At 35.4% G+C, this 23,187-nt stretch overlaps 1 protein-coding gene across 2 annotated transcripts in view; it reads left to right on the forward strand.

Moving 5' to 3' along the window:
• Window positions 1-23,187, forward strand: part of PCSK6 (proprotein convertase subtilisin/kexin type 6) — a 240,175-nt gene that overhangs the window by 95,121 nt on the left and 121,867 nt on the right. For both annotated transcript variants that reach the window (XM_074294997.1, XM_074294998.1), the window contains exons 7-8: window positions 7,488-7,660; window positions 14,296-14,508. In XM_074294997.1, coding sequence (XP_074151098.1) covers window positions 7,488-7,660; window positions 14,296-14,508 — 386 coding nt within the window. The remainder of the gene's footprint in view (window positions 1-7,487; window positions 7,661-14,295; window positions 14,509-23,187) is intronic.

A 23,187-nucleotide genomic window follows, 5' to 3' on the forward strand; every position in this document is an offset into this window, starting at 1 on the left:
TTCCCTTTTTACAATAGGGGAATCAAAGAAGCTTCATTTGATTTTTTTTGATATACTGAAAATTTTTATTTGTTTATTTGTACATATGATTTTATCAACGAAGGAGTCACATCTAACTCCCTCTGCCAATGAAGATTTACATTTTCTGCAACTTTATAATCTTGAGGAATGAGTTGCCCGAGACAATGAGAGACTAAATGCGCCCAGAGCTATATAGTCAACATGTGTCAAAAGTAGGATGTGAAGCTTGGTCCTCCTGACTTTGACAGTGACCCTGCCCACCATGCAGTGCTTTTTCCCTGAGAATAAGTTGTCCAAAAGAATGAGGCACAGATGAGAGTGTGAAATAATATTCCGCTAATGTAATGTACTTTATAGTAGTGAATTAATTTCAGTTACTCTTTCTTCTTTGGAAAGAGGTGATATGGTAACCAGCTAGAGAGAAGCATGAACAGCAAGAAGCTTCCTCCAGCTCTAATTTATGACTGGGTAACAGCTTATCTCCTGGGCGTTTCATATAACAAATATGAATGCAAATATCCCCTGACAGGTTTGGAAGCCACAGCAATAGCCCCTTTTTTAATTTGCCTTTTCAAATGAGTGTTGTGATGTGTGTGCATATTTAGAGGAAATGAGATCACTTTGTCTCTAGCAACAATAAAAGCTGACAAAAACCTTTAGATTTGTAACGTTTCTAAGCAACTTATAAGAAAAAAAAAAAACAAACCTCACTTTCCATAGAGCTACTGATCATAAGCAGAAACTACTGTAGTTTTCACTGAAGAGTGATTCTCAGAGGATTTACTAAAATAAACTTGGGATTAATGAGCAAAAGTTGTTGGAGAAGGCCTATTTGTCACACTCCAAAAGCGACAATCTAATTTTATTTGCCACTATTCATTGCTCTTGCATTGCTTTTCCCTGGCTGTCGGCAAAATACATTACAACTCAGTAAACAAAAAAGTAGATCTGGCATTTTTCCCCCTTCCCTCAAATTCTTTACTGTCTATATTTTCAAGCTCTTATTAAAGGAAAATCTTTGGCTTCCCTCTTTCTTTCTTTTTATTGTTTTTGAACTTTAATTTCCCAGAAAGTTTTCAGGAAACAAAAAAGTAATTGTCATGTAAGAGCACTAGATTTAGGTATAAACTCCTTGAAGGCAGTAACTGGTTTCTCTCTCTCTCTCTCTCTCTCTCTCTCTCTCTCTCTCTCTCTCTCTCTCTCTCTCTCTCTCATATGTATGTAGTGCATAAAAGGTGCTTAATAAATGTTTACTTATTAATTAACTGATTTGGAATTTTTGTTTAGTCATTTTAGTCATTTCTGACTCTTTCATAACCCCATTTGGGATTTTCTTGGCCAGAAACTAGAGTAGTTTGCCATTTCCTTTTCCAGTTCATTTGACAGATGAGGAAACTGAGGTAAGTAGGGTTAAGTGACTTGTCCAGCATCACACATCTAGTAAGTGTCTGAAGCTGTATTTGAACTCGGGTCTTTCTAACTGAGGACCAGTGCCCTGTACATTGTGCCATCCAGCTACCTGTCAGGAAATCTGTATTCAAACCTCATCTCTGCCACTTACCCCCAATTATAATGTTGGAACTTACCTCTTTGTGCCGTGTTTATCACCAGTGAACAGGAAGGCAAAAGGTAGATACCTGATTTAGATGGTCTCTGAGATTCCTTCAGAAATTCTGTGATCTTGAATGCTGCTTAGTAGACTAGGTAGTGCAATGGATAGAGTGCCAGGCAGATTCATCTCCCTGATTTCAATCCCAGCCTGAGAGACTGTGTGACTTCAGGCAAGTCACTTAACTCTGTTTGCCTCGGTTTCTCCATTTATAAAGTGATCTGGAGAGGGATATGGCAAACCATTTCAATACCTTTAACAAGAAAACCCCAAATGGGGTCATAGAGAGTCATGCACAATGAAAACAATAGCATGACAGATGTACTCTGCTTCATATGAACCCATTGTATGAAATTTTGAACTTACCCAAGTGATAAATTATTAAGATGAAGTAAATTTCAGTTCCTCCAATTGTGAAATGCACAACATGGATGAAATGATTGTTAAAGTTCCCTTTAGCTCTAAATTATATGCTCCTTTTACATAAAGTGAGACATGATGATTCTTTCTTGGATCGTGAATATGATGTCCTGTTGAGAGAGAATACCATCCTAGGTTTCCTCAGTGCAATCAGGCAGAGACACAAAGCACTAAACTGCTCTGAAGTGCCATCTTCCACATGTAATGGCTATGATTTTGCCCCACAAAAAACATCTCTAGGATTTCACTTTTGAATTATAGTGATCATACCATTCTGGTAAGTTCTACACCTATCATCTCAAAAAGAATCTTCCGCCAAGGCAACAGCTTCAAGTCAATGTGCAATCAAAATGATTTGTCCAAATTATCTTTGTACTTAAAATGTACAAAAAACTGTCTTTCATTAAAGAAGTGATTATTGTTTTTCTTCCATTAGTCACTTCCTGATCATTTTGAGCATAAATGACTAATATGGGAACAGCAGGTTTGCTCTGAAAATATCTATCTTTTCTTTAGGCAGCTTGTCAGTGTTGTTTGTGAGAATATATGCTTCATTAAAGTCCAAATAAATTATGCTTTAGGGTACATCAGACTTTTAAAGATGATGATTAGAGGCAGATATCAGTAAATTGCCTCAGTCTTTTATTTTTATATATTTTAGATGTTTCTTGAAAGCTATTTATTCCTGCTCAAAAATGTATTATAACAAAAATGCATGGTTTGTGGACACAGAGGTCTTAAAATCATCAAGGTGGTTCTTTATAAAAGGCAATTGAGAATTAGGTCTGAGTATCTGTAGATTAACTGACTGGTCTATATGTAAGCTCCTGTTCTGAAATTTTTGCTTTGACAGGCTATATACAAGAGCATTGAAAATAGTGGATTTATAATATTCTGTCTAGTGGTTGTACTACTTTTGGAGCCATATAATATAAGAAAGATCTGGTGTTACATGGATACAGCCTGTGTGGGAACCATGCGAGTAGCAGTTGTTTTTTGGTAGTTCCATAAAAGGAAGATTTAGTGAATTTTAATATTTAGTATTACAGATTAATGTGGAATCAGATTAACCCTAGAATTTTCTCAACTCAGAATGGATTTATTTTGAAGAAAAGATAAGGTAAGACGGATAGGGTAAGGTTTTTCATAATTATCCCCTTCCAGGCCTAGGTGGTTAGGAGCACTGAATTTAAAATCCAAAAGACCTGACTTTAGTTGTACATCAGACACTTAATAGCTGTGTGACATTGGACAGGTCAGTTTACTTCTCTGTGCCTCAATTTCCTTAACTGTAAAATGCAGATGGAGGTAGCTAGGTGGTTCAGTGGATAGAAAGCCACACCTGGAGGCAGAAAGATTCATCTTCCTGAATTCAAATCTGGCCTTAGACATTTACTAGATGTGTGATTGTGATCCTGGCCACGTTCGTTACTTAACCCTATTGCCCTCAGTTTTCTCATCTGTAAAACGAGCTGGAGAAAGAAATGGTAAAATATTCCAGTATTTCTGCCAAGAAAATCCAAAATGGAGTCATAAAGAGTTGGACACAATTGAAATGACTGAATGACAATACTTCACAGCTTTGTTGTTAGGATCAAATGAGATAACATTCATAGCATTCTTTACAAACTTGAAAGAGATATATAAATGCCATTATTATTATTATTATTCCTTTTTTTAAAAAGAGGAAATTGGATTCAATGATTTCTCTAAAGTCCTTTTCATCTCTAAATCTATGAACCTGTCTAATGATCTGATGAACCCAACTAGATAATATGGCAACCCCTATCCTATGTATGTGAGAAAAAACTGCAAATATCAAGAACATTGCAATTGATATAAAAAGTTTCTGGACCCACAGCAATGTTGCCTGTGGCCTTATTGTCTCAGGCAAAGAAGTTATAGGAGTAAACTTGCCACCTATTACTCTCTTCCAAAATGCATCCTTTGTGACCTACCTGAGTGCCTACTTGGACTTCAAGATGGTGCTGTGAACTCCTTTCCAGCCTCCTTTCCAGCCCCTCAGATGTGGTTGTTGTCCAAACTTTCAATTGACCTATCATCATACCTAAATCAGATCTTGGACCAAGCTTTCTTTTAACAAATGAGTTATTTTCTTGGAGCTGTGGTAACTGCCCCTTATCATGAAGAGGATTTAATGCAAATAAGAGTAGACAGGACTTTCCTTCCAGAGCTGATGGAAGTTTCCCATGGAGCAGATGACTGAGGAAGCAGTATCATTTATGTCACTATCATGTTAATAATCTGAAAAATTAAATTAACTTTTAATAGACTAGCTGACCAACCATCTGAGCCCAGATGCTCAAGGTAGTAGGAGTCTGAAATCAGTTCCCCAAATGGTAAGGGAATGTCTGGATACTGGGAAGAAAAATGATGATCCTGAAGTTAAATTTATTTGCCCTGTTTCTTTTCTTTCAAGGCCTCCAAGCTATAAAAAGATTATTCTTCTAATGGGTTTAGCTTGCTCCTCAATCACAAGTCATGAGCAATTTAGCTGACACCTTTCCAATGGCCTATGGCAGTGTTGTTGAACTTATGATATCTCCCTGTCCTTGGCCTTGGGTATTATTTTGCTATAGTTTTTTCCTCACAATTCATTTTAAGTAACATTACCATCCATTTGAATTTTTCACTCAGAGAGCCCAGGAATTGAGACCTATGACTGATGCCTGGATATACTTATGTTTCAGCCACTCTGACCCATATTTTACTGGTCTCCTCGGACCCCTTAGATGCTGTCATTCACCTCACTGACTGGAAGAACCTTGTACAAAAAGTTATAGATATGCTTCTAAAGCATTATAGCATGCTCCATTTAAGAAATATCTAGGAAAATGTGAATTTCCAAAGTTGATAAGTTTAGGGAGTTCTTTTTTCTTTTTATAAAGTGAATTTAGGGAATTCTTTAAATAGCAAGTATCTTCTACACAGAATCCATTTAAATGTTCTTTTACAAATCATTAACTACAACTTGACAGAGTAGCTAGAGGGCTGATGGATGTATAAACTAATGTGTTAGGGACTATAGCCAATTGAATATCAATCAGAAATGAAGATGGAGCATCTCTAGAATTATAATTTAAGTCGATGAGAAAATAGGATTTAATTAACAGATAATTTCTCAGGAGCTTGCTTACTGGGGAAAGCTAACTATATCCTCTAGGGAATGATCTTCAAAGTAGTAACTGTGTTAGCTCTTACTGGGGACATAACCTTTCAAGGAGTATGGGAACCAACCAATGAGAAAGTGGGAAGGTTGGTCATATCCCACCTTTCCCCTAATCATTATTTGTGGGACTTATCGCCAACAAATTCATACTTACCCTTTTTCTTCAACATTTCTACATTCTTTTCCTGCCCTTCTCCCTCCCATTGCCACTGTGTAAACCTTTCACAACCCCCCTTTTGAACCCAACTTCTCCCTGTCAATGCAGTTATAATCTAAGCACTGCTTAGAGCAGAAACCATGCAGTATTATTGGGAAAATCCCTACCACTCCCCCACCCAATCCCACCTTGCCTGTTCCTTAAATTACTTATAGCATGCCTTTGGAGGGCAGGCTTTGCACTATAGGATAGTAAGGGAGGAACTTCACCCCATCTTTTGTTTTGGATGGGACTCAATGAGTTACACAGAACAAGCCAGTATGAAAGAATTACAATTTGAATTACTGATCTCATTGCATCATTTTCCCTTCCCCCAACCCAACTCTCTTCTGCACTTTCCTATTTCTGTCACCTAGGTCTTCCATCATAGCACCATCTTTGATTCCTGGTTCTCCTTCACCTTACATATCCAATCAGTTGCCAAATCTTGTTCTTACTGAAACCAAATCTCTAGCCCCTTTTCTTCTCTTTCCTTAATATAGCTACTACCCTAAATCTGGACCTAATCAGCCTTTTTGTAGGCTTTTTCAATGGCTTCCCAATTAGTCTCCCTGTCTTATCTCTCCTTATGTCAATCTATCTTCCAAAGTTATTTTCCAGAAGTATAGATCTGACCATGTGACCCCCCCTTGACAATAAACTCCAAGAACTACCTATTGATTCTACTTATTGAATTAAATATTATTTCGCATAAGTTTCATCATTTTTCATTTCCATGTTTTATACATAGAAGTTTTATAATATATACAATTATTAGTTCAGTACTAATTTATTGCATATAATTTATAAATAAGTAAATATCAAAATATTTGGGATATCTGCTCAAAAAATGTTAAACTCATAAAAAATTTGGTTCAAGAAGTTTGGACACCATTAGTTGGTGAAAGCTGAATCTAAGTTCTTAGTGATTCAGAGGGGATTTAAGGCTAGAAAGGAAAATCAGAAATCAATCTCCCATCACTAACTTCCCATTGGAGTTGGATGTCAGTATGTCCAAAAAATAACTCACTTTTAAAAAATTCCCAAACTCACTCCTCTTTCTAACTTTCCTATTTATATCTAGGTCCTCACTATTGATGCACTATGACCAGAAAAAATAAAAGAATGCATGAGAGACAGTATAACAGTATAGAGTAATGAATCTGACATCAGAAGACCTGATTTAAATCCCAACTTTACTGGTCTCCTCGGGCCCCTTATTGACCATTTATCTATGCAATCTTGGTCAAGCCACTTGGCTTATCTAGACCTCAATTTCTATATTCTTCAATGTTCTTGTATATAGACTGTCAAAGCAAAATTTCAGAACAGGAGCTTACATATAGATCAGTCAGTTTTGTTGATTGAATGTAGGGATTTACACAGCTAGAAGGAAGGATTTATATTCAGGTCTTCCAAGTCTAGTCTGCCAGTTACTGTACCAGTCAGGTACATTAATATAAGTGAGATGGTGGATAACCTCTTGAACCCTCTGTGATAGACTTGCTGCCAGGACATTGAGGAGATGGCTTAATATTTTACAGATTTAAAAACTAATGATTTAATCATGAATTTAAAATGGGGGATTGGTTAGAGAATTGATGTCAGTTGAAGTAATTGAAAGATCAAAGCAACATTTGTAAATACAGGAATTGTGACTTGGAGGGGAAGAAGACAAAATGTGATCAGCAGATCAGAATGAATATTTTTGCGTGGGGAGGAGGTCCAACTTACAAATTTTCAAGTTGTTTTGCTTCGTTTATTTCTTTCTCATATTAGAAACACTTTGCAGTGTGGCCTGAAGTGTCATTTTAATTCTTTCACATCTAGGAAAAAATCTACCAGTGCAGAGAAGGAAAAAAGGTTTCCAAAATAACTTTGAAAAAAATTCATTATAGGGAACTCATTAGGGTACACACACTGTCATTGTTTTAAGCTGTTTGGGACTTTTCTGTTTGCTTCAATGCTTCACAAAGGCCTTTGATTGTAATCACTGCACTTTCATAAAAAGCCATGAAGCACTAACTTCTAATGTTGTTTTGTGCTTTTAGGCATTCGTATGTTAGATGGTGATGTAACAGATGTTGTGGAAGCGAAGTCACTTGGCATCAGACCCAATTACATTGACATTTACAGTGCGAGCTGGGGGCCAGATGACGATGGGAAGACGGTGGATGGTCCTGGCCGCTTGGCCAAGCAAGCTTTTGAGTACGGCATTAAAAAGGTGTGGGTAACAGTGTGCTGGAGAATAGCTCTCCTGTTGATAGTATTTCATTTTGTTTGGATTTAAATGTCTCCAGTGTAAATAACCCCATTAAGTTTGACTGCCATATTGTATGGATGTGCAAGCAGGTGTGTGATTGTGGTACTACAAAATAGCCACCCAGAAGTTCAGGAAGAGGTACTCTAAATTCAGGCAACAGATTTAAAGTAAAATGAGCAACTTTGGGGTTTGTGGATCTACTCTGAGAAGATCACTCACACAGAATCTCTTCTAATTAGACTTAATGGAAAACTGCAATATGGTATTTTCAATTACTGACTTCATCAGGAGGAAATCATAATTTATAATAGACACATTTATAATAGAGATACAATATAGTGTAGTGAAAAACTACCAGCTTTGGAATCAGAAGACCTGAATTCCATTCTAAACTCTGCTAATTACTACTTAAGGCATTTAGGTGATTAGTAGATTGTGCTCTGAGCCCAGAAAACCTTAGTGTAAATCTGGCCTTAGACATTTACTAACTGTGTGACTGGGAAAGTCACTTAACTATTTGCTGTAGTTTTCTCATCTTTAAAATTAGTTGGAGAAAGAAAGGGTAAACCATTTCAGTATCTTTGCCAAGAAAATCCCAAAAGGGATTGTGAAGGAATTGGACATGACTGAGAAAAAATAAAATGACTACTTATATGACCTTGAGCAAGAATCTTACCCTTTCTAGCTTTGTTTCCTCATTGGTTAAAAAAAGGATATTCTTGGGCTTGATTCCTTTCCAATTCCCCTTTACAGTAAAATAATATTTAGGATTTCTTAAGTAGATAGTTCTACTCACTAAATCAGGGTTTCGGAAAGCCAAGTTGCATATCTAGCAATCTGAGGGCTGTGAATTCAATTCGGCAAATATTTATTAAATGCCTACTGTGGGTAAAGCTGAAAATTGGGACATATAAAGATGACTATAACAGATTTTGCCTTCAAGTCTTACATTCTCCTGCTTCTGGCCTCGTGCTATGGATCACAACTACTTTGGGACTTATAAAGTACTTAGAGGACTTTGGTATTTATTTTCATTTAGATATTTTGAAAAGAAGCAAAGTAAAATATTACAGGAATAAAAACTCAGTTTCATTTTCCAGATGTCGCCTTTTTAAAATTCTTGTTTCAGCTTTTAAAGTTTCTAAATACCCCTCATTTCTTCTAGTTAGACATGAGAGAGAGGTAGGTAGCCTTATGTAGTAGAAAGAGTATTGAACTAGAAGTCAGGATGCCTTGTTTTCTAATTCCAGTTTTACCACTAGGAAACTATGAGTGATGGGATTGGTATCTCCCAGAGTACCCAAGGAACTGATACTCAAGCCAGGTACCTTTTATGCAGCTTCTTGGTGGGCGCAGGCTGGATTGATAAGGGCTACTCCCTTAAGGGCATAAAAGGATTACCTATGTGGAGTCAAAGGCTCTTCAGACTTGGCAGATGTACTAAGACCATAAAGTAACTAAGTGAATCAGTGGATAAAGGGCCAGACCTGCAGTCCAGAAGACTCAAGTTCAAATCTCACTTCAAATTCTTATAAGCTCTTAATCTCTGTCTGCCCTAGTTTCCTCATTTATTAAATGAATTCAGACTAGATGATTTCTAATATTTCTTTCAACTTCGAAGTCATATGAATGTAGGGGGTGATTTTTTCAGAGTCCTTTGCACATAGTAGATATTTAAATGTTAAATTCAAACATTTTGATCTGGACTATATATAAAGCATCCTGTAGTCACTGTTCTGCTTCTATTCTGAAGCTTGACCTTTGAGAGATTAATGTTTGTTGTGTTTCAGAAATGATTGACTAAGATTGGGAATTTAGTTCCTATTACCTATGTACATGACTCTTTGGACAATCTTTCTGTGGCGTACACTTATATTTTTGTGAGATCAAATGTGTAGAGAGAAAAAATAAGGGAAACCAGATTCATGCCTATATAACTTCACAACTGCAGCAATAGATAGCATTTCAATTTTTTTTTAAATCAGCAGCTTAATAAAAAGTTCACCAGGAAATGTATAGAAGTCATTGTAAGAAAACATTGTAGTCTTTCATTCAACATGCCTGGAAATCTATAAGCCTATTTGCATCAGATGTTTCTTGGTAAAGAGGAATTAAACAATCTTAAAATAAAGCTTAGATTAATCTTCACAGTGTGTGGCTCCATTTCCTAGGTAGAAAGTGTTGCTTTTAATGTTTTAATTTCCTACTGTCATGTGTATAGAAATAAGCCTATGATGTTGTAAGGCTTTAAGGAAAGTCATTCCTTCTGTTTTCAAGAGACTGCTAATACTATGAACTCTAACATTAGATAAATTCCACATTAGGTTTATGAAAACATTAAAAATAAAAGCAAAAACATACCTATCCTTTTACCTTAAACATCAAAATAGTTAAGGCAGAAGTGTTTTGCACTTGAATCATTCATTTACTTTATGTCATCTAATACTGTTTTCATCACTGTACCTGGACACAGTTGAGGCAACTAGGGAACAAATTACATAGGGCTTTGGGCCCAGACAGAAGATCTTCAGACACTTTACTAGCTGTATAATACAGGAGAAGTCTGCCTCAGTTTCTTTAGATGTAAAAGAGGATAATAATTGCACCCAAATCTCAGATTGTTATAATATTTATATAATGCTTAGCACAGTTCCTGGCACACGGTAGGTACTTAATAAATGCTCATTCTCCTCTCCTTATACATATTAAGTACTCTGTAAGTATTTAGTGGATGGATGAATGGGTAGGAAGTTTGAATAACATATTATTTTTTTCCCTTTTCACTACCAAAAGCCAAAAAAATTAAGATTAGGTAGAGTGTGTTTTCATCTTTTTTTAAAAAGTAGAGAAATTTCAAATGGAAACAAGCAGTTTCTTTCAAAAGTGCTTGTCACAGATTTCTGAAATATTAAAATTACTAGGAGATTATGATCTAAGAGAAAGAATATTTGCCCTTGAAGTCAGACAACAGGAGACCTAGGCTCTTGGCCCTCTGCATCTAATTAGTCATGATACTTTGGTCAAGATATTGAACTTCTCTGGACCTCAGTTTTGTCATCTGTAAAATAACAGGTTTGGAGAATGTGATTTTTAAAATTCCTTTAAATTGAAGTAAAATATCCTCTTTGGGGACCCTTAAACATAAGCATTCTAAACTAACCATTGAAAATTCTCTTACAAATTTAAGGACCTTGAGCCACGCCACCATCTTTGGTATGAAGTGATGGTGGTGTTGGGGGTGGGAAGTCTTTTAAATTCATTGTTAGGCATAAAATAAAATGTAACATCACAAGTACGAATTGGCCATTCTGCCATGAGAAGCTGCTGACAGATGGCAGAGGTTTACTAGATCTTGGCAGCATAGCTTTTGAGTTCATGGATGAATGTGAAGTCTGAGCTAGCTCCCTGGAGGCTTGAGAATCAGCTGGAGTCAGAATAAGCAAAAGCCCTTAGTCTTCAGGGGGAGAAATGAAGGGGACAGACAAAACTGCCACAAGCTCTCCACAGACCTCCCTTCTCCTCATCCTCCTCCAAAGTGATTGGGCTTGTCTCACTTCACCCTCTAATCCCTCCTACGGTTATCTGTATACCCAAAAGATCGAGCCAGCACACAATAGTGAGAAGGGCCATTTTTTCCAAGTATCTGCTAATAGAGTATTGCCTAATAGGTAATTAGCCTTAAGCGATTGGTTGTCTGATTCCAGTGCACCTGTTCAGAGTTTCAGCCCTTTACAGATGAAGTCTTCTGATCACAGGCACAAAGCTAATGGATGCTTTGATCAGATCAGTGCTGTGGCTTTAATGAATAGAATATTCAGGTTCAAGGGTAAGGTTTATACTTCTTATGAACCCTTTATATTCTACCATAAGAGATTTTCCCATGCTATGGCCTATGAAAATACATACTTTAGCTCTTGATGCTTTTAGGTATGTGTGAGATTAACAAGTAATAAACACACTGAGACATTGGTAAACAGACTTCCATTTAAATGTGTAATAGGATAAATTATGTTATTTCTCTCCCTCCTCTTCTTTGCTTTTTGACTTCCTTGGCAACCCTCAAGTCTCAGTTAAAATCTCTTTTTCTTTCCCAATCCTCTTTAATACTATTGCCTTTTCTCTATTAATCATCTCCAATTTACATTATATATAATATGCAACTATTTATAGATATGTAAATATATACATATGTATATATGCATCTATTTAAAGATACATTTATATATTTATAATGTAAATTGGAGCTAACATATAGATAACTATATTATACATATGAACATATCTGTGTATTGTATATGTCTTGTTTGCATGTTATTTCTCCCATTATACTGTGAATTCTTTGAGGACAAGGACTTTTTTTTGCTTTTGTTTATATCTCTAATGCTTAGCACACTATCTGGCATATAGTAGATGCTTAATAAATAGTTATAGTCTCGACTATTTAGCCAGAGCACATAACTGTTTAGATCATTTTGGCTGCCATTGTAGTAAAAATGATGCATGTTATACTTTATCAAAATGATACTTTGTTGAAAGTATGTTGGGAGGGGGATAATCTTCAAAATACAGGCAGGAAATATTTCTTGGTTTCGGTTATTGAGGATGGCCTGATTTGACATGTTCTCAACTCTTTGAAGATGTATATCATTTTCAAATATATGTCATATATATGTTTAAATATATATGATATATTTATGCACAAATGTAACTTATTTATATTATGAAGTCAGAAAGAACCAAGTTTAAATTCTACCTCAAATACTTCCTAACTGTGTGATCTAGGCAAATCACATAATTTCGCTTAACTTCAATTTCCTCATCTGTAAAAATGAGATAATAATGGCACCTACTCCACATGGTTGTTGTAAATAACAAATGGGTTAACATCGAAAAGCATTCTGCCAACCTTAAAGTACTATATAAGTCCTAGCTACTGTTAATCGGCAAATTCAGCTTCATCATGACTATTCTATATATTGTTCTAAAAGGCTGACTTATCAGATAAATGTAATAGCCTTTCAACTCAGGTTTTGGCTTTGCAAATTTTTGTAGTCAAGTCTGGCAAACCCAATGTTTAAATTTAGAAAGGAATCCTTATAATGGAATAACTATATACAGAGTACATGTGAATAAAATAAGTTTTTCTTATAATCTCTGTTAACTTCTCTTTTCTGGAAAAAGTACAAAGAATAATAAAAATAAAATAATCTAACAGGCCATTTGCTCTATAAATATAACTGGCTGATGAGTTACTGCATGGAAAGACCTACATGGTTGATGTTGGCTTTAGTTTTCTGAATGTGATTTTGATATTTCCTACCAGGAACAGGGTCTCAAAATGACATCAACCTAAAATTAGAAGCAGGGTTTTAGATTTGAGGTTGAAAACTGTCTCCAAACCTAACAGTGGGCTAGCCCAAATTAGGAACAGAAATGCTTCTTTATCATATATCTTAACCCCAATTCAGTTGGGGTTAGCCATTTGGTCTGGAAAACTTATCTGAATGGCAAGGACTGACCAAAGTTTTAGAATTTGAAGAAATGGATAGTGTGGTTCTGGGTAGTTATGGCTGAATTTCAATGGTCTTTTAGAAATTTGATTAGTTCTTTCAGGCAAACTCACTTAGTTTGCCCATTCTCTTATAGTCAAAATGCTTGACAACACAGTTGTATGCATAGATACATCCTAAGTGATTTAAATAGCATTACATTAAAACCTGCCTGTAACTTGTCATTTATTGTTTTCATGTATACTTTAAAAAAAAAGAAAAACCTACTATAAATACATTAAATATATCTGGGTTTTTACTCTTTGAATCTGCCATCAGATTGATCTGGTTATATGTTATTTTCATTAGGTCATCAAGAAGCAACACAGAGCCCCATGAAAAATAACATTTTTTTTAATTTAAAGAGAGATCTCCCATTTCTAATTTTTTCCATTTTTCTGTTTTTAGAGGTTATTCTGATTCTTCCTAAAATGTTCAAGTACTTTTAATAAGATCCTAGACTTAAAGCTAGAAGAGACTTTAGAGATCATTATGTGTAATCCTCTCATTTTTACAGATGAGGAAACTGAGGGTTAGAGAGGGTGACTTTCCCACAGTTACGTAACTAGTGTAAGAGAGGGAATTTGGACCCAGGTCCTACTGACTCCAAGTTCATCATGCTAATGACTACATTGTGTTATTTATTGAGGTTAATCTGGTATCAAAATTCTGTCTCTATTCAAATCCCCAATTAAAGGGCTAAATTTAGATATAATCAACAACCAGCATAGAGTACATATACAGTAGGTTTGTAAAATATACTATTATGTTTTTAAACTTACATCCTTGCCTTGAATCTATAAGAGTATGATTACATTTCTCCATTGTTCTACAGAAACTATTATTGCAAGCAAAAATATTATATTAGAATACAAAATGTAAATCTTCTTTATGCTTCTTTTATTGTATTTAGGATATAGAGGAAGATAAGAATGGATGTGAAATTCTAATTTTTTTATTAGAAAACAACATTAGAAATTTTGTAATGGTGCCATTGCCTCCTTTTAGTAATTTATCTTCCTTATTTATCCCATTTTTAATTTTTAGGGTCGCCAGGGCTTAGGCTCCATTTTTGTCTGGGCTTCAGGAAATGGAGGAAGAGAAGGTGACTACTGCTCTTGTGATGGTTATACCAATAGCATATATACTATCTCTGTCAGTAGTACCACAGAGAATGGTTATAAACCTTGGTACCTTGAGGAGTGTGCTTCTACACTGGCTACAACCTACAGCAGTGGAGCATTTTATGAAGGAAAAATTGTAAGTTGTATGTGCTTCTTTCTAATTTATTCAAAAAACTTTTGCAATGATTTGTAAAATTTCTACCTTGAGTTTAATTGGAAAAATATTTGAAACTTTATGTCAGATGGGCAGAGGAGAATGCAGCAACTTCATTTTACCTCAGAATTAACTATTTCAACTTAAAGGTAAGTCATAGAATTTTTGAATTCAGAAGAGAGGAAAATAGATTCATTCCTACTTTTTTGGGCATTTCTTTTTGATGTTAATGTAAAACTGCAACAAAATCCATAGGGTTTCCAAAATCTAAAAACAATGATTAAAAACCAATTCAAATAAACTTTCAATTCTGGAAACAAACAAAAAAGAAAGTGGACAAAAGTAAAGGTAGCAATTCAGATACCATTTTGTGAGAAATTTGACCTATGCAAAACAATGGTCACAACTGGAGGCCAAAAACATTCAAGAACTACTTCATCAAGAAAACACAATCTCCTTGTAAACAGAACAACGTGGCAATCAAGGTCAACATTTTTTGCTGTTTAGATTATGTGTGAAACATTAAGAAGAAGAGTGGAAGACTAAAGTGGTATCACTTCACGAAATATAGTAGTTGAAGGAAACAATCCTAAAGAGAGTTTAGCATGAAGTTCAGGTATATTAAATAAGCCCAAGAGTATTGGTACTCTTGGTACAAGAAACCAAAAGAAGCAACAAGTCAATTCAAAGGAGAACAGACTTTATAGAATTTTTATTGTCATATGTTTTTGAACAGGGACAAATATCATTAAATTCTGTCCCTCTGGTACCTAATGTCCCTCATGAAAAAGTAAGCAGGTCATTAAAGAAGGGGAAGGTTAAAAAAAATTACATCTAACAAATATAGAAGAAATTTTTTTTCTAGAGAAACATAAACTTGAGAAACTTAGGAATCAATTTTCAAATTATCTTAAACAGAGGAATAATATTTGGTACCCTGAACCCAGGAGCCTTGGGAATAGCAATAGTTCCAGCCCAGTGCCCTCAGGCATCATCTTGGGAAGCTACCCCTGCCTGGCAACTTCTGCAGAGTCTATTACCAGTGCAGCTGAAGACATAGAAAAGGAAATTCTTACTATCAAATCTTTGGCAATGTTGCATACAGATATGTTTTTATCAGTGGAAATGACATTAATGACATTCTTTATCATTAATGCCATCATCTTTGCTACTGCACCTTTAGGATCAAAAGATCTTCCTATCTTATTTGCAGGTGAAACATTATATACTTTTTCTGTCATTAAAATGTTAGAGCTACTTGAGGACCAAGGCTATCTTACATTTCTATTTATATCCCTAGCACTTAGCACAGTGCATTGTACACAATAAGCACTTGTTTTTTTAAGCATTTAATTTTTAATTTATAGGATAAAAGAAGCATTTCACAATATATCAATTTTTAAAATAGTTGCACACGAAACTAAAGATCTATTATGTACAATTTGGTATTCCTTTTTAAAGTAACCATGTAAATTTCTTTTTTTTTTTAACTTTTTTCTTCACTCCCCACCCTAGAGATGGCTATCATTAGACACAAATGTGTATGCATACATATACACATACACACACACAAAAATCATCTTATACATACTTCTATTTATCATTTAATTTTCTGGATGCATATGATCTATGTATTTATAAGTCAAAATAATTTATATGCTCAAAGTTTTTCTTAAAAATTATTGCTGTCACTATATTCAATGTTCTCTTGGTTCTGCTCATTTCACTCTTCATTATTATATGCAAGGCTTTCCATATTTTTCTAAAGTCTTTGAGCATATTTCTTCACAATCATATCAATTTATTCAGCTATTCTACAATTGGCAGGGATCCCCACAAATTTCAATTCTTTGCCACCACAAAGAGAGAGCTGCTATGAGCATTTCAGAAGATATAAATTTGTTTCCTTTCCCCCTAATCATCTTTGAAAGTAGATCTAGCAGTATATTGCTGGGTCAAAGGATATGGTCAGTTTAGTAACTTTTTGGGTATAATTCTAGATTGCACTCCAAAAAAGCACTTCTTAAATGTTTTATTTTTCACTCATTCATTTATGTTGGAAAAGATAATAGATTATTCTTTTATTATTAAAAAGTGATGGAGGGGCATCAAGTTTGCACAATGGAGTTAGAAGAACCTGAATTCAAATTTAGCCTCACACACTAGCTGTGTGATCTGGGGCAAGTCACTTAACCCTAATTGTCTCCAAAAAAGTTTCTTTGAGTAGTTGAAAAAACAGTATCTAGGATGTTAACAGTTCTTTAAGGTTTGTATAGTATTTTACACCTGTTGTGTCAATTGAATCATTATCTTATTTTATCAGCTATCAGAAAATAATCAACTTAGTCCCTGTTCCTAGCTCTTCACAAAGCATATTTGCATCCTTAGGATGCATTAGAATGCATCGTGTTGTACCATAGAAATCTGTAAGTTACATATTCAGCAGTGTCATGAAAGAAATTAAAATAGAATAATCTAAACAAAAGAAGAGTTCCCTATTGATGGATGAAGTTCCCTAGATGTTCTTGTCCACATATGACATTAAAACAATTACTTCAAGACTGGGATTACCCATAACTTCAGTTTGAAAGAGATTGGTTTTGAGTATGCATTCTGAAGGAAAAAAAATCTTGTTGGGCAAACAATGAATTAAACTGGATAGGGGACCAAGTCAGGTATATTTTAGAAAAGTTCTATAGATAGTTAATGACATGGGCCTAAAATTAGGCAGGAGAAAAAAATTGGCCTGTATTACTTTGGGAGATTTATGGAATGTTTTAAGTGATTCCTAACTTCTCTTTGCCCACAAATCTCATTTCTTTAACGCCAGTATTTTAGTGTGGTACATGATTGTGAAATGTAGAAAATCATAATTCCAGGAGAATGAAGTTTTACAAGTAATCTAAATAACAACAGAATCCATCAATAAACATTTATTAAGGATGTACCAGGCACTGTGCTAAAAATTGGAGACAAAAAAAAAAAAAAATAAAAGGCAGTCCCTGATCTCAAGAAGCTTCAGTCTAATGAGAGAGATAACATCAAATATACATAAATCAAGCTATTTACAGGATAAGTAGAAAATAAATTTCTACTGAAATTTAAGGAAACTTCCTGAAGGACAAAAGCAAGTTGAAACATTTACTAACAATAGCTTGTTCTGGATAAATACAGATCATCAAAGTCATTATTGACAACACGTGCTTTTTAAAATTTTGTGGTCCCATTATGTAGTGAGAATGAGAGAAAAGCACAGTTTCTTCACTAATTAAAAAGGCCTTCAATGTTCTGAATGAATCCTCTGATAATAACTTAGAAAAAGACACATTCAGGAATTATACAGGATGAGAAAGTATAAGGAGACTGTGAAATATGAAATAATGAGTTTATCAAACGATACCAAGTTCGCCATTGTGAAGGTATTTCAAACTGTGATGAAGTAAAATATTCTTGGACTAGTTAGGAAACTTAAGTTTTAATTCTAAGTCTGCCACAAAACTGCTTTGAAACCTAGGACAAATCATGTCATTGCTATGGCCCTCAGTTTCCTTATTGATATTGTTGAGGGCGGTAGCCCCTTGATATTCCTTGTTTGATCTCCAACTCCATTTGGGACTTGGACTTTGATGTGGTCAAACTAGTTTGGGCTATCTGAGCTGGCCAGGGTTTTACAGCCCCCATTCTAATCTGCTCAGATAGACCAAATGGCATCAGGAAATTCCTTTTTGGGAAGAGACTTCTGTCTCTACTCAAAAGATAACAAGAGAATCCTTATCTTAATTTACATCACTCTGAGGAACCTCCTTACATCACTGCATAAAAGAGAGAACTCAAAAATCTTCTCTTTGCAAATGGCCTTGTACCATGCAGCCATTTTGCCCACCGGCTCTCCAGTGTTTCCATTCTAATCAATAAAGACTATGTTTCCATACAGCATTAAGTAGCAAATTCCTTTGCTGCCGAACCCGCCATTGGTTACTTTGGGGAAGGAAGGAGAGAGAGAAAAGGAACTGACCCATCTTTGTTTAGACCACAGTTTACTCCTCATCAATATAACTAGAGTGATAGTTTAGATGTCATTTTTGCAACTGAAATTCTATGATTTTACTTGGGATTCTGTTGATAATTTCAATTTTCAAATGTAATTGGAGTGAGGGAAGGATACTATTCTATATTAGGTGTTTAGAAATAGATTTTTTTGAGGATACATCTTGAATGTCGTCAGTTTTCAGACCCTCTTCCCCTTACAGGGCTTTTTCTTTTGTACATGAAAGCAGTATTTTTGAATTTGAATCTATAAACTCATGGGAAATGAGCATTAATTTGTCTGATTTATCTTAACACAGTCTTTTAAAAATATTTGAATTGGTTTAAAGATTGCTATTTTACTAACTTTTTCAGCTGTCTTATATTTAAAATTAATGAATAATTCAAATTATTAGTTATTAAAGTGATCATTTTATACATAGTTAGGCCAAAACTGTAATATTAGACAGAAACTTTAATTTTAAAGCTCACTAGCATTGCTTTATTACCTCTGCTGCTGAGCCACATCTTTAGAAATTATGTGCAAATTTATTTTTATGTTTTTCTGTAGAAGCACACAGGCTTCCTGTTCTGGTCTGCTCTGAACCAACCAGAAAGGTCAGCTATCATAGCTCTCAGCACAGCCTGGCAGCAACACTGACTAGTTTACTATGCTATTAATTCAATGTAGTATTTTCCTTTTCTCTTGGAATATGTGTTCCCAGGATATGCTGCTGGGATTCTTCTGAATGGTGTCCTTATCTACTGGCTCCTTCCCTGCTGCTTGCAAACTGGCCTGGGGCTTATTCCTCCATCCCTAGAAAACCTTTACTTGACCCTGCCATACACTCAAGCTCTAATCCTATAGCTCTTCTCCCTTTCACAGTCAAACTTGTAAAAAAAAAGCTGTCTACACTCATTTTTTCTATTCTTATTTATTTTTCAGTCTCCTTTAATCTGATTTCTATCCCTAGTGCTTTAATAAAACTTATCTCTAGTTGCTATATTTCCTAGCCTCTTTGTGTTTTCTTCATCTTCTGATATTAGTGACCACTTTCTCTTCCTTGGATTTTCATTACATGTGTATCTGCTAGCTTTTCTTCCTGGTTTTCTGATTACTCCTTCCCAGTATACTTTTTTTAATTTAGTATTTTATTTTTCCCAGTTACATGTGAAAACAGTTTTTAACATTTTTTTCCCCCTGAGACTGGGGTTAAGTGACTTGCCCAGGGTCACACAGCTAGGAAGTGTTAAGTGTCTGAGACCAGATTTGAACTCAGATCCTCCTGAATTCAGGGCTGGTGCTCTATCCACTGTGCCACCTAGCAGGCCCCTGTTTTTAACATTTTAAAAAAAACTTTGAATTCCAGGTTTTCTCCCTTCTTTCCTTCCCACTCCTTCCCAGTATCCTTTGCTGGTTCAGTTTCCATGCCTAAGAATGGCTGTGTCTCAGGGCTTTGTTCTTAGCCCTGTTCACATCTTAGTCATTTCATCAACTCCAGTCTTCTCTTTCCACTGAGCTCTTATATAACAACAATAGCTTTCTTGGATATTTCTTCTTGCTACAGATGTTATTATTGCTCTTCTAGATATCTACATCATCAAGTCACCTTGGTTCACAATCTGAGAGTCCTTTTTGACTTTTCCCTCTCCCTCCTTATTTGCTGTATCTTATAAACTGAATATAACAACTTTTACATTTGTCACCTCTTTGCCTATAAGATTTCTGCCCTAGTTTAGGTCCTTATCACCTCTTACCTAAAATTTTTCAAGAGCTTCCTACTTGATCTTTCTGCTTCACATTTCTTTCCTTTCTGTGAGTGATCATCTAGAAGCTTCATAGAACTGAAGCTAATTTTTACGGATAGATCTGAACATGTCACTTCCCTACTCAGGAGCTTTCAATGACTTCCTATTGACTCTACAGCAAAATACAAATCTCTCAGCCTGTTATTTAAAGCCTTTCAGAACTGCTTCCAGCCTAGTTTTCCAGGCTTCTTTCACAATATCCTTATGCATTCTATGTTCTTGATACACTAGCTTCATTCTCCTTGCCTTTGTATAGGCTGTCCCCTATGCCTCTCCTCCCCTTGCCTCCTAGAATTAATTCTTAACTTATTTTTAGGCTCACATAACATTTACTATAGGAATCTTTTCTTCATAGGCAGCATAATATAGTGGAAAGATCAAAAAATTTGAGACCAGAGAACTTGCCATTTACTACCTGTATGACTTTGGGCAAGTCATTTAATCTGTCCAGGAGATTAAACTCAGGAGGTTGAAAATTTATATATATATATATGTATATACATATATACATATATATATGTAACATAAAATCATTGAGGGAAGGTACTGTTTTGCTTTCACTATTCTGTCCCCAGTACCTCAATATAATAAGTACATAATAAATGCAAATGCTTGTTGAATTAAGTTGAATTTGGCCAACTTTAGGGATTGACTTGCTCAAGTCCTATTTAACCAAAGCTTATGTTCAAGCCCAACAAGGGCCTGTTGATTGAACTAATGCCAATTGGAGCATGTGTTACTGTGCTGTAAACTTTGTTCTGATTAGATGGATTTCTCAACCCATGGAAACTGTAGTATGGCTTTATTTGCTTAATAGACACTGTATGTGTGCAAGGGACTTAGAAATAGGCAAAATGCTCTGATACCAATTAAGACTATTCTTTTCATATAGAGATGTAAGAAGAATTTCTTGTTTTCTGGGAGAATAGAAAGAAAACATGCTTAATGGCAGTTTCCTACAATATGGTGATAGTTTGGATAGTTCTCACGCACATACACACACACACAATCCACTCCAGCTTAGTAAAACCATATCCTTTGTAACTTGGGTTTGTGGTTTTATTCTTGGTCTTTTCAGACGTCCATCACTTAAAATTGAGCTTTTCCATGCTCTTTCATAAGGAAAATCCTTATGGGGAAATGTAGTATTAGACTCAGCAAAAACTAAGAAAAATGTTCATCTCTCCAAGCATATTCCATACTGTCTTTTATACCCACCTCCTTTGAAAGATACTTGCCACATCTCTTCTTATTTGTTTCCTACCCTCTTATATTGGCAGGGATGGGGAGGAGAGCAAATTCCCATAAACTCCCCCACATAATCTCATGCTGTTCCATTGATGTGGATGTCCGATTTCCTGCTTCACCAACTCCCTATCACCCCCTACATTCATAACTAAAACATTCAGAAAGAGAACCTATAAAACTCTGAAGAACATTTGGCTGGGGGTGATTAGAAGCGGAGGTCATTAATTTGAAAGATTCAGAAGAATTGTTATGGAGTTCTAAGAACTTAGTGGGAATTGCGCCCTTCAACTCAGGATCCTCTGAGTAAGGGATCATCTGTCTACAATTATTCCCCAATATCCTTTGGCCTTTGTTATCTGACATGCTACTCTTCTTGCCCAAGTCTTACTCAGCTTTTCCATCTGTCATGAACTAAACATAAACATGAACCTTCCTTTATATCTGGTCTCAGTTAAATTGAGCTTCTTCAGAGGCAGAAATGCCTCTGTTTTCTATTAGTGTCCCCAGAACGTGTTTCATAGGAAGTGTTAAATAAATGCTTTTCCATTATATTCCATCACACAAATAATATAATAAATAATTTTAAAGATAAATAATTCTTGGAAAATATACCTGAAAATGAGCCTTAACCTCCTAGATGTTTATGAATGAAAGCAACAAAAGTCCTCCCTAATGCTTTACTTCTACTCCCACATTTTAAAGTAATTTTAATAGTATCCAAATCCATAAGACAACCAGTAGCCACTGGTTGAGAAGATAATATACAGCCCAGAGGACATAGAAGTCAGATTAAAGTGAAGTAGCGGTTCAGAAACCAGATCCAATATCTCCTTTCTTAAAAGGACCATAACTTTTTTTTAGCCCACTGATAAGCTCCGGTGAGTGTGAGATTGTTCCAGGTTTACGTGCTTCTGCAAAGAAGAAAATGTTTGCACACCCAGCCTCAGTGCTTAGGTGGTAGCTGTTTGTACAAAAAGTACTGGTGGAGAGTTTGGTCCTATGATCTTTTTGGATGTGAAGGCAAAGACACTATTCTGAATCATATGGTCACCTACATGCGAGATTTTGACGCAACTCTCATTAAGATATTTCCTATTGCTTTAAATTGCTGGAGTGACTCATGTTGTTAGCTGCTACTGCCATTGGCAAGGGTAGTGACTCACTGGACAGAAGTGAATGAGAAACACAGTACCCAGAAACCCAGCAGAGAATGGAAGTGTGAGGTGCCTTTATTTATTTTTTTTCCAGGAACAACGACGCTAATATATGATACCTATTTATGTTAAGTTAATATTTGCTTGTTCTCTACCCACATTCATAGCCCCAACAGTCACGGTCCTTGATGATTCACATTTTATATATCACAGCAAAACAATTGCACAGAAAGAACTAGAAATATCCTAAAATTCTTGAGTTTTTCATTAGTTCATATCCTTGGTTTTGATCTCTAAGTCAAACTGCTCACTCCCATGGGAAAGGTCTTATGCTGTGTACATCCTCATGTAGTTGCATCATAAATAAATTCTTATTCCCCTTGAACTCCGCTCTGTAAAATCACAGAATGCACCTCACTGTGTC

Source organism: Sminthopsis crassicaudata, chromosome 2 (assembly GCF_048593235.1).
Source record: "Sminthopsis crassicaudata isolate SCR6 chromosome 2, ASM4859323v1, whole genome shotgun sequence".
Taxonomy (NCBI): Eukaryota; Metazoa; Chordata; class Mammalia; order Dasyuromorphia; family Dasyuridae; genus Sminthopsis; species Sminthopsis crassicaudata.